The 15,481-nt window shown below is 39.6% G+C and overlaps 2 protein-coding genes across 2 annotated transcripts in view; both read left to right on the top strand.

The window, feature by feature from the left end:
- The first annotated feature begins 1,022 nt into the window (after positions 1–1,022).
- Positions 1,023–2,160, top strand: LOC143397920 (testis-expressed protein 38-like). Its single transcript, XM_077110071.1, has 2 exons — positions 1,023–1,059; positions 1,586–2,160. The coding sequence occupies exons 1-2, from the start codon at positions 1,023–1,025 to the stop codon at positions 2,158–2,160; spliced, it is 612 nt and encodes a 203-aa protein (XP_076966186.1).
- Positions 2,161–2,527: 367 nt separating this feature from the next.
- Positions 2,528–15,481, top strand: part of LOC143641970 (testis-expressed protein 38-like) — a 30,281-nt gene continuing 17,327 nt past the window's right edge. The window contains exon 1 of the mRNA XM_077110072.1: positions 2,528–2,625. Within this exon, the coding sequence (XP_076966187.1) occupies positions 2,528–2,625 (98 nt within the window). The remainder of the gene's footprint in view (positions 2,626–15,481) is intronic.

Consider the following 15,481-nt stretch of genomic DNA (forward strand, 5'->3'; position numbering starts at 1 on the left):
AGTTAATTTTTTCCGTTTAATTCATACTTAACTGAACTTTAGTTGTTCATGGTAGGTGACATATTATTTAAAAGGGCATCACTTTTATACCAGTTCAAATAGAGCAATTTCTAAAAATAATATATTAAATCTGTAGAACACTATATTTTCCACTTTATACACATTTATAGTTGTTGAAATCAATTTGATTCCTGTCCCTTTGAACAATTTGCTTCAAATTTATCTGCTCCAGAGTTCTAGAAACCGGGAAATCAACTGAAAGAACTATTTGTATCAGAGTTGGGGAGCTGACCACTTGGGAGGATAAAAAGGTGTTCCGTGGTGGAAATGTGGTGAGTGACACTCCTGAGTGAAGCAGCAGTCTGAGCCAAAGTTTAGAGGAGAATAAGCAGGGTCTGTGGGAATCTGGCATGCCCAGGGCTGAAAGGTATATGACAGGTGGGGAGGGAGACGGAGCTGGAAAGAGAAGCAGATCACATACAAGACCTGATGATGCCCAAAAAACACTTGTTGAAGAAACAAAACAGAGATGGTAGGAGCCAAAGGAGGAGGTTTGGACCACATGGTTCTTCTAAGCCATTTTGTTCCCTGACAACTGGGTAAGACACTTCTTGAGGGTAGGGATGTCCAATGTTCACTGTCCTCCCTGCTTCACTCCCCACTGGAAAATGGCTCCCTAACAACTGAAAACACAAGTAGAAGCTCCTGAGGGTGTAAGGACCCTTTGCTGGGAGCTGCCTGTGAGTTCACCACACAAAGTTGGGAACAGACAATTCTATGGTGGACCAGTCTTTCATGGAAGACAACATGCTCATGAGATGTCATAAGATGGAGTCCCTTATTCCATCAACTGCCAACCACTCTACAAGCACCAGCCCAAGAATTCCTGATGCTCAGAACCCAGTGATCTCATCTTTAGAGAACAATGGGACTGGGCCTTCTGGGGACTCCCATTGGTGGGCAGAGTAGTGGGTCAGTTCACTCTGTGCAGAGCCATAGGCCTGGTAACCAGAGTGAACCTTATGGATTCGCAAAAGGAGGACATGGGCCTCCCTGGTCGTAAGTACACCCAGTCCTTTTGAGAGTGAGTGACAAACTTTCAGGGAAGACCCTTTGCATGGATGGGGGGGAGGGGGGTGCTGCCTGAATGGAGTGCTATTTAGTTAAGAGACAGACTCCTCTAGGAAACTAAGGACTCCTCAAAGGCAGAGACCATGCTCTGCCCAAGGAGAAGAGATACAATTGATGTCCTTGTCCTTAGTGAGGCTTCTTGGTGTGAATGACTGCATGGGTTTTGGACTGGGAGCCAGAAGGCCTGACTTGAGTCTGGGCAGGTCTGGCCCTCTACACCTAGTGTTCCTTATCTAAAAAAGGCTAATGGGGTCTCTTATGTGCCCTGCAAATATAGCTTTGACTGAATCAGGAAATTATTAGGCATGTCTTTGAGAAGGGTGGGAAGGAATGAGAGGATGAATGAGACAAATCCAGGAGAGGAATGAGACACAGTTCAGGTCCCAAGCTAGAGCTGTCAGTCAGCTTGCCTTTTTTGTTTTTTTTTTTTGTTGTTGTTTTTTTACTGCCTCAGCGTGGGTCCCATGGTACTTCGGATTGTTGGGGCTCTGCACCGTGATAACTGGTGGCTGCATGCTGGTACTCCACTGGAGGAAGAACCTGCGGAGGAGACAGCGTGCCCAGCAGTGGGTGGAGGTGATGAAAGCTGCCACATTTAGTTACAGCCCACTGCTGTACTGGGTCAACAAACGACGCAGATATGGCATGACGGCCACCATCAGAATAGATCCTCCCCGGGCTCTTGCCTATGCTGATATTGAACTCGAAATTCCGGATCTTCCATCGGAGCTGCACCCCCCTGAAGACAGGCATCATGCCTTCAGAGGCAGCAGCCCTGAGGCAGAAGCCCCTGTTACCCTCCAACCTGCTCTGGTGGTCCCACAGCAGCCCTCACCTAAGGGGATGCCAGAGCGCCAGACCCCATCGCCCTTCCCGATTATCTTTCCAGAGATCCCCTCTGCCCCTCCCCTCCACACCCTGAACTTACCTCGCATGCTATCCCACTCGGCCTCCTACCCCTTTTTCAAGGCTCCTGAAAGGCAGGTCCACTTCTATTCCCTTTCTGCACTGCCACAAGGGCTGAACTGACCCAATGTGTAGACTTTTACTACAGGGTTGAAGCCTCCTCTCACTGAAAGGGAGAGTTTCAGGGGCCAGGTATTAAAAAAAGGAGTCAAAGACTGTGATCCTGATACACAGGTCATATAACCTTATAGATGTTACATAGTAAAGTTTTTTTGAAAAATCAGAGTCATTGCATCTCATTTGCCAGTAAGAAGGCAACATCCTTCCCCAGTGTGATGGTGGCACAAGTCTCACCAATACAATGAGAACTGGAGGCTGGCTCTGAAGAGACACATTGAGCCAATAGTTGTGGATGAGCTCAATTCCCTCCAAGTATTCAATGTGTTCAAGACCCTGGGCTAGGTCCCCAAAGGCACTGCTCTTCTGCAGGATGGGAAGTAAAATTGCCACAAGAGTAACAGTTGCCAATGGCACACGGCTACAGCAGTCCACAGTGGCTACGCCACTGGCCAAGCAAGTCATCATGAGGTCAGTGAACCACACCACACTATGTGCTGACTGGGTGATACCTATGATGTATCGATTCTTAGCTGGTTTTTCTCTACATGATTTCTAACAGAACAACACTGCAAAATGGTTATTATGATTTTTCTTTTACTGATGAGGAGACAGGTTCCAAGGTTTCTTTTTTGTTATTTTCTCTGAGCCTCTTCTCCCATGTACATCTGCCTGGCTTATAGTTCCTGCTCTTCCACCCCATGGTATCCCTTCCCTAATCACGTCTTCTTAAAACATCCTTGGAAAATGAATGCTTCACTGTGTGTACAGGGTCATCAGCTTGGCCTGCAGATTTGCTTACTGGAAGGGCTGGTGGTAACCACCTAATATTATATGGAGTAACACATCCAAAAAGTGTATCCTAAGATATCCATGGCTACACGAAAGTTGAGTCCCCTGTCATTCTTCTACATGGGAATATTAATAATTTTTATACTTTCTGGATAAGTTAAAAAGGAGACACAAAGATAATTATGAGATATTTGCCCCAGTTTAAAGATAAGAAAACCTGATTCTGTCGCAAAAATTTTTCCCATTTACTCTAAAAATGAGCAAAACCACTTACCATATTTCATCAAAACTGTAAATGTACATGGCCCTGAGAGAAGTGCCTGTTTTGCCTATTTTGTGGTGTGTGGTTTGTGTGGTTGTGATTCTCAGAAGTTAGTAAACATGTAGCCAATTTTTTTTCTCCCCCGCCCCCGTGTGTGGGCTGAAGGGCTTAGATCCAGCAACTGCAAAGAAAGCCTGATTCCTATCTATATGACCTCTAGCAATATATTTTAAGCCATTTTTATTTTTTAAAGTTAAGTGGAACCATTTCTTCCTTGTGTAAACATGATCTTATATTGTATCTCAAAATAAAAACAGGACTAAGCAGATCTTCTCTGGAAGAACAGGGGCAGAGGTTCACTTCTCCCTCACCTTGCCCCCTCGTCACCTTTCCCCCTCGTCACCTTGCCCCCTTCAACTCTGCAGAGACCTAAAGCCCCTGACATACAGGTTTCACTGCTTCACACTCAAGACTCTAATTCTGAACGTAGATTCTAGAACATTAATTTGTGCCAATGATCAGTTAGCCCCTGCTTTCAAAGGAGGAGAGAAGCCATAAACATAAATCAAAGAAGATTTTCTTTTTCTTAAAAATCAAGGGAGTGGGGGGAGGCTTTGTAACACATAGTGACAAAAAAAAATGTTTTATTCAGATAAATTAAAATGGCTATCACTGATATGAAATGAAGCTCAAACTGAGTTATAAAAACCTTGAATTCACACCCTAAACTGAACCAAAATTGCTTATATGTGACCAAAATAGCTCCACTAGAACAAAAGTAGATTTGCATTACTTCATATGGGAATACTAGTTAGGTTAGGTTCATATAATAAAAAAACACGCTCTGTAAAATCTCAGGATATCCAAATGTGTTCCGGTTTGGATATGAAAGAAATAAAATCTAGTTGGTGTTGGTAAACAAGCCAATGAGATGCACAGCAAACAAAAAGCTGTCAATAAAAACTACTTGACAGGCCACTCATCCCATGGGATTCAAAATTCTCCACTGTGACCAGCAGGGCCAGCACAGGGGGGTGGAGGGTTATGTGCAGCAATGCAAAGAAAGGAAACTGCAGTAGAATGCAACACAGCCAGCAGCAGAGGAAGGGTGTCCACTCCTCAGCTTTGTTGCCTCACACCCATTCCTGGGTGCCAGGTACATTACAGCATCTTGAAGCCAGGCACTTTATTCCTCTGGAAATCCTATAGGACCTGTTGCCTCTCTGAATAATGGAGAGGCTCTTTAAGTAAACATTATGATGCCAGATTTTATATATATATAATGAGAAAGCAATGCTTTGGGAAACTAAAGAAAGAAGCAGTGGAAGCTGCCACGCAGAATAGCTAAAGGATTGCAAATGAAAGCCAAACTCAGATCACTACCCAATCTTTCTCAGAGAGCTGAGGATGTGGCAGTTGATGCTTGACTATAGCTCAACACAAGGACTAGGCTGGGTAAGTGAGGACCCCATACAGATATAAATCCCACAGATATAAATTCACAGTAAGTAATTGGTTTCTGAAGCTTGTAAGCTGGTCTTCTTAACTAGAACAAAGGAAGTTGAGATAACGACCTGTGTCTGCAGACATGATAGTTTCTCTGGCAGAGTGACAAGGGATCACAGGCCTGAGTGCAGAATGGGTGCATGTGGCAATGACCCAGCGATTCCATTCCTAGGCATATATTGGGGGAAGAAAACATATCTACAAAACCCTGCACAATAATATTCACAGCAGTATCATTCTTAATAGTCCCAATGTAGAACAATCAAATAACTCATGAATGGATAAATAAAATGGGCTATGTCCATACAATGGAATATTACTCAGCCAAAAAAGAAATGAAGTACTGCTACATGCTACAACATAAACAGACCAGGACAGCATTACACTACAAGAAGCATACCCAAGGACACATATTATGATTTTGTTCATAGGAAATATCCCAAACCCAGAATCATTCCTAAAAGACCCTCAGTCCCATTAATCATCACTCTCACTGTCTTCTTTTATCAGCCCCCAGTAACTACTAACCTACCTTTCATCTCTATAAATTTGCCTATTTTGAACAGTACTTATAAATTATATAAGATGTGACACTTTTGTCACAGTACAGGAACAAAATAGTGGCTCCATAAATATTTGCTGAACCAGTGGAGAAGCAGTATAGAAAGAAAGAATATATGGTCTAGGAAAAGGTCACACAATTTTAGAGGTAGGAGAAATGTCATCTAGTCCAAATATCTAATTTTGTAGGTGAGGAAATCTAGATCCCCCAAAATCCTGGACTAATTCCGGATAGTCAGACATAGAGTGACAGAAGTGAGAATTAGAACACAAAAGGTTTGATTTACAATGTAGGAGTTTTTGTAGACTAACTCCTCAAAATAAAACTTCCCTTTTTCTTTCACTTCTCTAATATGATGCAGTGATCAGTACCTCCTTAGGTGTAGGGCTTCCTTACTTGCTTGTGTCTAAACATGGTTGAGACTTTTTCTGGTGTTTTAGGATGAATTTGTTTCAAGAAAAAGACCCAAATCCTTTCTCAATATAACCAGGCCCTTTCAACCTCTAGTATTTGGTTACTACTATGGTTTCTCCCTTTGAGCAGGTGTTTTGTGGTGATCTCCTACTAAAGTACAAGCTCTGCTTAATTTTGAAAGCTCACAAGCTGGCAGCCCCAGGAACAATGACTCTAGAGCTCACTCATTCTCGAAGAATAGCTCTGACATGTATTGTATCACCTTATTCTGATTCCATATCTAAAAACTAAAAAGATATTTCACAACTATAGACTTTAGGAACAGAACTCTTAAATGTCTTTGCTTATATAGTTGTTTGAATACTGGATCCACAAACATGTATTATTCACTCTTGTTTGATATGTTTTCTGTATGATGAGGATTAATGATCTTCTTGACAATAAATATTTCTGTGATCCTTTGAGGAAAAAAAAATTGACTCCAGCCTTACCTCACTCTATTTTATAATCATGGAACAATTACTATTTTACCCCTTCAGTTTGTGAATCCAGTACAAAGATTAACCAGCTGTTGCTTTTTTAATTGAGAAGTAAACCATCTTTCCCCCTCCATTCCAAGTGAAGCAAAACCCACAATCTCTTAAGTTTGTCCAAAAAAGTCATGCTTGATAGTATTAAAAAAAGAAATCATTAGTCTAAGAATTTCTATACATTTTCATCAAACTTCTAAAACCATAGTTTTCACAGGAAAATCTATCAACTGAACAATATCCAACAGATGAATTCTGAATTTCATCTAGATGACCTTTTTTACATATATATGATATGAAGGATAGCTTTGCTCAAAGGAAGTGCACATCAGAAAAAGTGGGTTCAAAAGATTCGTAAACCTAGAAGGGAACAGTGATTTCCTCTAGTATAAATCTGACCCCTTCATTTGAAAGAAGAGGAAAGTGAACTTAGCAAAGGAAGGACAGACTTCTCAAGAAATAGTTGTAGAACAAGAGAATGTCCCAGCCAGACAGAAAGGAAGGAAAGGGGAGGGGAAAAGAACCTCACACTAAAACTCACACCAGATACAAATATTAATTCAAAATGATCATGGATTAAAATGTAAAACATAAACCCATAAAGAAAAGGAAAGTAAAGCTCAGCAAGGGAACTTGGTTTGCCAGAGTTCACCCAGGGACTTTGACTTGTCACAGAGCTTGTTTCAATACATTATTATTCACCAGCTTAGCAAACTCCAATTGGCCCTGATCATTCTCTACTCAGGCTCATTCAGAGTAAATGGTTGCTATTCTGTTGACTGGATATTTGTTCATGCTCCTTTGGTCTTGAAAAATCTGTTTCATGCTACTTCAATTACTCATTCAGCCTTCACTAGGCAACTGCCCTGTCCAGCCATCTTGCAGGATTAGAAGCTGGAAGTCATGTTTCCCATCTCAAGGGACTCAGAATTCATCGGGGAGAGAGTGGAGTCTAACCCTAATGAGATTTAAACCCCTTCAGGGCAACAACCATTTTTCCTTCCTTTTCTCCAGGTGAGCACAGCCAGTGGAACTCTAGGCACACCTGGCACATTTTGGTGATTGGGCAGTCTTGAGGTCCAGTAGCAAAGTAGCATGTCCAAACTGCACAGCCCATGTGGGCTGATCACATCTACTCCAGTGGTTCTGCTGTTAGCCATTGTTCCAGAAGGTCATAATCAAGACAAGTCAGAGCACCAAGAGCAGAGCTCAAATTTCCCCTGGACTCACTCCCCTCTGCACTGCCAAGTGAAGAAACACAGACCTTAATCAATTTAGTCAATTAATTAACTCTTTTGTTGCTTGCAAATATTAACAAACTAACAGATGAAGTGATTCTGTTATTATTGCTAGCTAATGTATTCTACTAGGGAAATCTGAGGGCATTTCCTAGCTCATTCCCCTTTCCGTAGAGAATTTTATCAGAGTAGATCACAAGAGGATCAATAAACAGCAAATCAGTGTGTTAATGAAGTATTTTTAAAATATCAAGGTGTTCACCTAGATGCAATTCTACTTTGACTCTTGTTTTTAACATAGAATTTCTGGAAAAAAATAGAGAAAAAGCCTGCCCAATCAGAAACATTATATATATATATATCATACATAATATATATAAATTTGTTTTTGCTAGGTCATCTGTAAAACAGTGAGACTCAATTACAAATTTTTCTTTTCAGACATGGTTAAAATCAGTTCAAACCTCCTACAAATGCTGGGAAAAAAGAACCCTTGGACACCTCACCACTACCGCAGTGTAAGAGTTTCTATGTGGGAATAAAGCCCTGACAGCACTCATATTAGTCTTCTTTCTTGCAGCAATTAACTGAAGTATACAGTTGAGTTTATACTCCACATGCAAACTGTATCCAGGACACAAATAACAAAAGAACAAGAAGCAAACCATATAGCTCCTACAATATTTGAGAATTATAGAAACTTCCTAGGATAGAAACAAAAACATTGTGCTTTGTAAAACATCACCAAAGGTTGCACTAGGAGTTGTTGAGTTTGATGAGAAACCGTGGTAGTTTCTTAATTCTGTAGAGGTTGGCTCAAATCCCCAGTGTGATGGAGCTGTAAATGTCTAAGGAGGATGTCTGATGTAGCCCTCCTTACACCTGTCTAAAACCACCAGAACCATGGGGTAAGAAGGAATGCATGTGACAACTTTGTGCTAGGACTTGCTGTGAGAGAGCCATCCAAAAGCAGCCCTCCCAAGTGAGCCAGAAAAATGTTGGTCATGCTATCTGCATCAATATCCATATGAACAGGAAGGCAGAAATGAAGGGTCTGAGGAGCAGGCATCCCCCAAAGCACCCCACTCTGCTCTTTCTTCTTCACCAAGGGAGCATTTGTACCAAGTCTGCAGCAGGTGTCCTTACACATGATTTTAACAGCACCCCAGTAGCAGACTATTCTCATCCTTCAACTAGCATTTAGTGAAGGACTACTGGGAAGTATGCAGAGTGCATGTGCTCATAAACAGGTCACATAGCCCATGAAGCTGATGAGACAAGAAATCTCAGAGGCTATGCACTGAATATTTGTACACATTTAAATTCATATGCTGGAATCCCAAAACTTAGGAGATGGGTCCTTGGAGAGATGATTAACTCAGAATGGTAGAGTCCTTATGAAAGGGATAAGAGGACTTTGTTAAAGAACTCAAAGAGCTCTCTTTGCTTTTTTCTGCCACCTGAGGGGACGCCAAGAAGGCATCCTTCTGCAATCATAAAAGAGCCCTCAGCAGAACTCAGACACCCTAGCTTACTGGTCTTGAACTTCCCACACCCAGCCTGCATTACTTTGTTAGAATAGTCTAAAGCTACTTAGATAGCAGATCATCAGATTTAAATCTTGTGTTATTACCAGGACATGCCAAGTATGATAATATCAATTTTAACCAAGTGAAGATATGTTTGAAGTCATTGACTGTGATACTTCGACAAGTTGTAGGAGAGCTGTGAAAGACTAGAATCCCCAGAAATTCTTCTTATTTCAATGTCTGAGGGGCCCTGACATATGAATTGAATCGTGCAGGTGACAGGGTGCAAAAACAAACTCCTCTGGAAAGGATCACCCCTGCCAGCATCTCTACTGATCAGCACAGGAAAGCAACACATCCCTTTTCAATGGGCAGCGGCACCCACACACATACACCCATGCACGCCTTCCTCAAAACCCAGATCCATGGTCAGCAATGATGGGAGGTGAGAAAGCAATGCTCCTGCCTCCCTAAGTCCTGGCCACAACCAGTTGGAAGTGTTATCAAATACTGTTTAACCACAATAGTTCTCTGTGGCAATTAGCAACTAGAACACTGTGAGAAATGCCAATGACAAGTAACACAGAAAAATATGGGGTCAGAACTTCTGATTGGGGGTAGAGACAATGCTGGGGAAGGAGAGTTGCCAACCACATATCTGGGAAATGGGCCACCTGGTTTTAAAGCCTCAGACACTACAACTGCTTGGGGGATGTAGACCAACTAAAGGAAATGGACCAGACTGTTCACAAGAAGGAGTCAGTGGCCAGGGCCACCAGGAGCTGCACTCACTTAAAGCCAAATTAGGAAAACATTCTGCAAAGTGAGAGAAGGCTTGGAAGGAAACCTCACTGCAATCAACAATGTTCTGTTCTTTGAGCTATTTCCTTATCAGCTTGGAAGGAAAAATAATTAACATAAACAGTAGCCACCAGACTTGGCTGGGAAACTAGAGCACAGGATTTGCAGTCCAAAGATTCAAGTTCAAGCCCCAGTTTTCCTCCACTATTCGCAGATACAGAATAAATCAGTGGGAACTCTCTGAGCCTTAGATTTCTCATCCATAACACTATCCAGCAGATAGATGCATGGCAGGGCTGTTAACAGACCCAAGTGCCCAATGGGCATAGAAATAAAGCCTTAACTTCCTTATTATTCTTAATTGTTTGATTTTTGGCAATTAGGTGTTACTCAAAGACTCAGAGGAAATAACTGTGAGAGGCCAAACTAGCAAGTGCATGTGTCTTTCTCCCCTGCTGCCCGTGCATATTGCTTGAAGTAATCTTGAGCATTCTTTCTTATGCCTCAGATCTATATTTTCACAGGGGTTTGCCCAGTTCGTGTAAGTGGATTTGGGGATTTAAAACAGATGTTTATAATATGTAGCATAATTATCTACTTAATCAGTCATTTAACAAAGATATCAAGGATTTGATGTGTCAGAAATTACCCACATTAATTCACTTAACCTTTTCTCTTTACACTCCTACTATCTGCTATCTATGTTTGCTCTGTGCCAGGCACTTCTCTGTGAGCTACAAGATGTCCAATAAAATAATCAATTTCCCTAGGAATTAAATCTAATTTTAATACCACTCATACTCAAGAGTGTTTGAACATACATTAGATATGAGGCATTGCACTATTTTATTTTCTCAACACACTCTTGTAAAGTTCATGTGTGTTGTCCCATAGCACAATTGAAGAGACCAAACCACACTGTGGTTCTGTGCTGGCCACCATCACCCAGCTCAGGACTGGCATGTGCTCTCAGGCTGCGTTGACCGTCAACTTGAGAACACAGCATGCCACAGGTGAGCATTTCTATCCACATATGTCTTCTGTGTCTTACAAAATAGGTGCAGATTTACATCACCTTGTCTGCCCTGGGAGATTTAGATTAAGTCTGCCTTCTCTAAGATTTTATCACTTCCTGATTGATTATACTACTTAGTTTTGATTTCCATTCTTAAACTAGAACTTTACCTTATTCTCAACTCACAAAAGATTTATTTTCTCTTCTTGCACCCAGCTGACATGGAGTCTGGTCCTATTTTGTGATATTATTTATCCCTTCAATTATTCTGGCTCCCCTGTCCATCAATCTAGAGCATTTGAGCATTACAGATTCTAATGGAAGTTTATAGTGATGGATAATAAGGCAGAATGGAACAGCACAAAAATAAAGTCAGAAATAGAGAAGAAAAGAGAGACTGCAGAAGGAGAGAGAGAGAGAGAGAGAGAGAGAGAGAGAGAGAGAGAGAGAGAGAGAGAGAGAGAGAGAGAAGTGTGTCTCTATTCCATACAGAACTAGATTTCCCATGGGCAACAATCTTGTGCAGACCTCTCCTATCATTTCATAACTGCCTATCTCAAAATTTATACTTATTGCTTATGCAGTCAGAATATAGGTAGAAGACTTTGTTCGACTTTCTCCATTTAAACCAGATTCCATGGTCTTTGCCTTTCATTTTCAAAACGGTTCATCAAAGCATTTTGAAAAACATGTGAATATCTATTTTAAAGTAGAAATCTACTAAGGGCAAAGCACCAATAATAAGTAGTATTGAAGTATAATTTGAGTTGTTCTCACTCTAGTGATGTAGCTACTAATTACCTGAGAATCCAGCGTCTTGTCCAAGATCAAGAGCCAGGAAGAGGCAGAGGTAGAGACTGAGCCACATTTTCCTACCTCAGCTGAGATCTCCTGATGCTTCCTCCTCTACACTAGGATGGCCTAGCCACAGTGTGTGATAAACAGAATGAATAGCACAAATCCACTAAGACATGCTAAGTGAAATCAAAAGTCAATCATAATAGCTAAAAACTATGAAACAACTAGGTGTAAATTTAACGAACAGGTACAGGATTTGTAGACTGAAAACCACAAAATGCTGGTCAAATAAATAAATCACCTTTAAAATAATTTCAAGGGATGGGGTACAGCTTAGGGGTACAGAACTTGTCTAGCATGTGTGAGGCCCTGAGTTCAATCCCTAGCAGTATAAAAAAATTTTAAAAAATAAGAAAATTCAAGGATTGGGAACATTTGAAGCTCGGCTGAATCCCTTGTGTCACACCACGTTTCTTGTTTTATTCACCATGTCTAATTTGAATTCTCCTAAATTTTCATTTTGAGCCCTGATGAATCTTTTGATGATTAGTCATGTACCTAACAGTCTACTTAACACTGTTTAGTAAACCTGCCAAGTTTATTCTTCCTGAATCAGAGGCACTGTATAGTTAAAATCAGAGATTTTTAAAGCCAGATTCTGTGGTTAAAACTTATATGTCATTTTGAAGACTTGGGAAAATAGACAGCATACTTATTTCTTTATGTTAGTATATTTGCAAAATGGGAAAATAATTGTGCCTAACATAGCATTTTTTGTGAAGATTAAGCAAGCTATTATGCAAAAATCAGTTTAAAACTTCTGTGACTCTAGTAATATTTATAATAGTATCACTACTATTCATGTCATCACTATTTCCTTATGGTTTAGGACATAACTTTAGAGTCATACTGAGCACTACTGGGTCTCTGCACCACAACATTCAATTCATGGACATATGTTTCAAAATATAACCTAATTTACAAATTTTAACTAACTCCACCTCACTATCTTTTACCTCAAACCTGGACAATTGCAATTTGCCCTCATTAAGTCTCCTGCTTCTATCCTTGCCCTATAACTTTTTATTCTACACATTAGCTCTCTCTTTGGAAATGTAAACCATTCACTTTTAAACCTCCCTTTTTTGACATGGGTCATGTAGTCTCTACCACGTTCCCTCAACCACCTGCAACTTTATAGGGGCTCTTCAGGAGTCAAGGATCATTAAACTTGCTGTTCTTTTCCTGATAAAAGGAAAATAAGTTGTTTTCTCTTGAACTCACACCAAATAAATCTCTAATTCTCCAGATACAAACTGTATATCCTACATTTAAACTCAATTCTGACACTACCAAGAGTTAATACAGACCCCACAGATCAGTGGCTCAGTCATACCATCCTGTCCATCACTTCAGATGAGACTCACAAGTAGCTGTCTCCAAGTTAGCCACACTTTTGTTCAATTTACCTACCCCTTGGAGTTTCCCATGACCACCTCACTGTGTTCCATAATGTGCTGTCACATCTCACAGTGGGGGAACACTTGACTTACTGTTGCAAGTGTATTATAAAGAAAACAACCCCAAAACAGTAAATGTATTTTTAATTTATAAAGGCCTAAAAGTAAGTTGGGTTTCATTTTCTTTCTAAAACCATACAAAGTAGGTAATTCCATATACATTTTAATAACATGTCTGAACTCAGTAGGTATGTGGTACAAGGACACATAGTTGGTAAATAATGAATTCAAATTTCAAATGAAAGGGAAGCATAGAACACAGTGTGTCATCAGGTGGACATAGCTTTCACATTCTTTCTGAGCACTCTACCTTCCCAGCACTTCCATGTGCTCACAAACCCAGAAGCTCTTCCAAATTCTATCACTTAGGATTTAATAGAGTTTCCATTGTAAAGACACAATTAAATAAACTTCCTAGCCATTGATGATTGTACCTAGTTTCTGGTCCATCTCTTCCCCACAAATCAGGGGGTATGGCTGAAAGATCCAGCCCTCTAATTTCATAGTTGTTCTGTCAACCAGCTCCCATGCTAATCCACCTAAGGCCCTTCTATCACAAGATACCTATCTATTTGTTATAAACAGATTCTATAACTCTGGAGAATCCAAGGGAACTAGAAGCTCTTGTGTTAGAAACCAAGAATTAAGAGCAAACAAAAGATGCTACAATCAGCTCATTACTCAGAAAATTAGAAAGGTTTTAGCAGCACTGTGTCCGGAACTGAAAGCAAAGCTAATTATGTATAATTCTTATTATATATTCTTATTCTCACCCATGTGTTCTTCCAAGACTATAACTGATCTTCCCATTTCAGATATTCTGGTCTCTACTTAAGTGGCCCCCCACCTTGGTCACACTCCCACTTACTGTGCTATATGAAACACCTTACCTGCATCCAAGTGCACCATTTAATTTCCTTGGTGGCTATTTTATCTCCTATTTTTTAATTGTTGATCTTTCCCCACTAGAAGATCATTTCTATCAAAGGTAAGTTATAGTATATAGTATCTAATCCTCTGGCTCCAATGTCTAGAAGAGTGTTAATATGTATTGGGTTCTCAGTAAATGTATTTTTAATTTATAAAGGCATAAAAGTAAGTTGGGTTTCATTTTCTTTCTAAAACCATACAATTAGGTAATTCCATATACATTTTAATAACATGTCTGAACTCAGTAGGTATCTGGTACAAGGACCCATAGTTGGTAAATAATGAATTCAAATTAATTACAAATATTAATTTCTCTGCCACCTACTCAAGCAATATTTTGCTCTTGTCATTGAAGGATGAAGAAGATTTACATGTACAGAAATAAGCTTAGAACTACTAAAGTAAGGATAAATATAAATTCTAAAACCCATGGCTATTTTTTCTATTCACAGAAAAAAATGAATTTATTTAATATATATATATATATATATATATATATATATATATATATATATATATACACACACACACATAAAGAAATACTAAAGCTTTAAGCTCTTTGAATTATTAATTCAGCCCTCATAACAAACATATTAGCTTTAGTAATATTACTGTTCTATTTTACATATGAGGAAATTGAACACTGATTCTTTTAAGTATCTTGCTCAAAGATTCCTAGGGTGATCCCATGATGAAATATGCTACAACAGTACAGAAAAAAAGAGCCAAGAAACATATTCACAAATACTTGATATATCACAGATGGCACAGCAGATCAGTATATAAAGCAATTTTTTTAGGTTGGGGAGGCAATACTGGGGATTGAACTCATGGATGCACTAACACTGAGTTAAATTCCCAGGCTTTTTTTTTTCAGACAAGATCCAACTAAATTGCCCTGGCTCACCTTGAACTTAAAAATATCCACCTCAGCCTTGAAAGTCACTGGGATTACAGGTGAGCACCCCCACACCTGGCCAAAGGTGTTCTTTTCAGTGAATGTTGCTAGACAACTGGTTATCTGTGTGGAGGAAAAATGAAACAGACCTCTACTTCCACTAAACAAAAATTGACACTAAGTGGAATAAGATCAAAAAAAAAACACAAACCATAAACAAGAAGTATTGATAAATTTTAGCATGTTAAAATCTTCTTTCAAGGAACTATCTTTTTTTTAAAAAAAAAAGAGGAAAAAAACACAAATTAGAAGATATTTGAAACTCACATAAAACAACAAAGTAGTAAAAAAAACAAATGTGTGAACAACACCTGTAAATTAATGAGGATATGAAAAGGTACATGATCTAATAGAAAATGTGCAAAAGACCTGACTGCATACTTCAAAAAAGAGGAAATACAAAAGATTTTAAGTCATGAGTAACCAGAGAAATGCAAATGAAAACCACAATAAGATACCACTCATTAAATAC

This window comes from Callospermophilus lateralis, chromosome 1 (genome assembly GCF_048772815.1).
Source record: "Callospermophilus lateralis isolate mCalLat2 chromosome 1, mCalLat2.hap1, whole genome shotgun sequence".
Taxonomy (NCBI): domain Eukaryota; kingdom Metazoa; phylum Chordata; class Mammalia; order Rodentia; family Sciuridae; genus Callospermophilus; species Callospermophilus lateralis.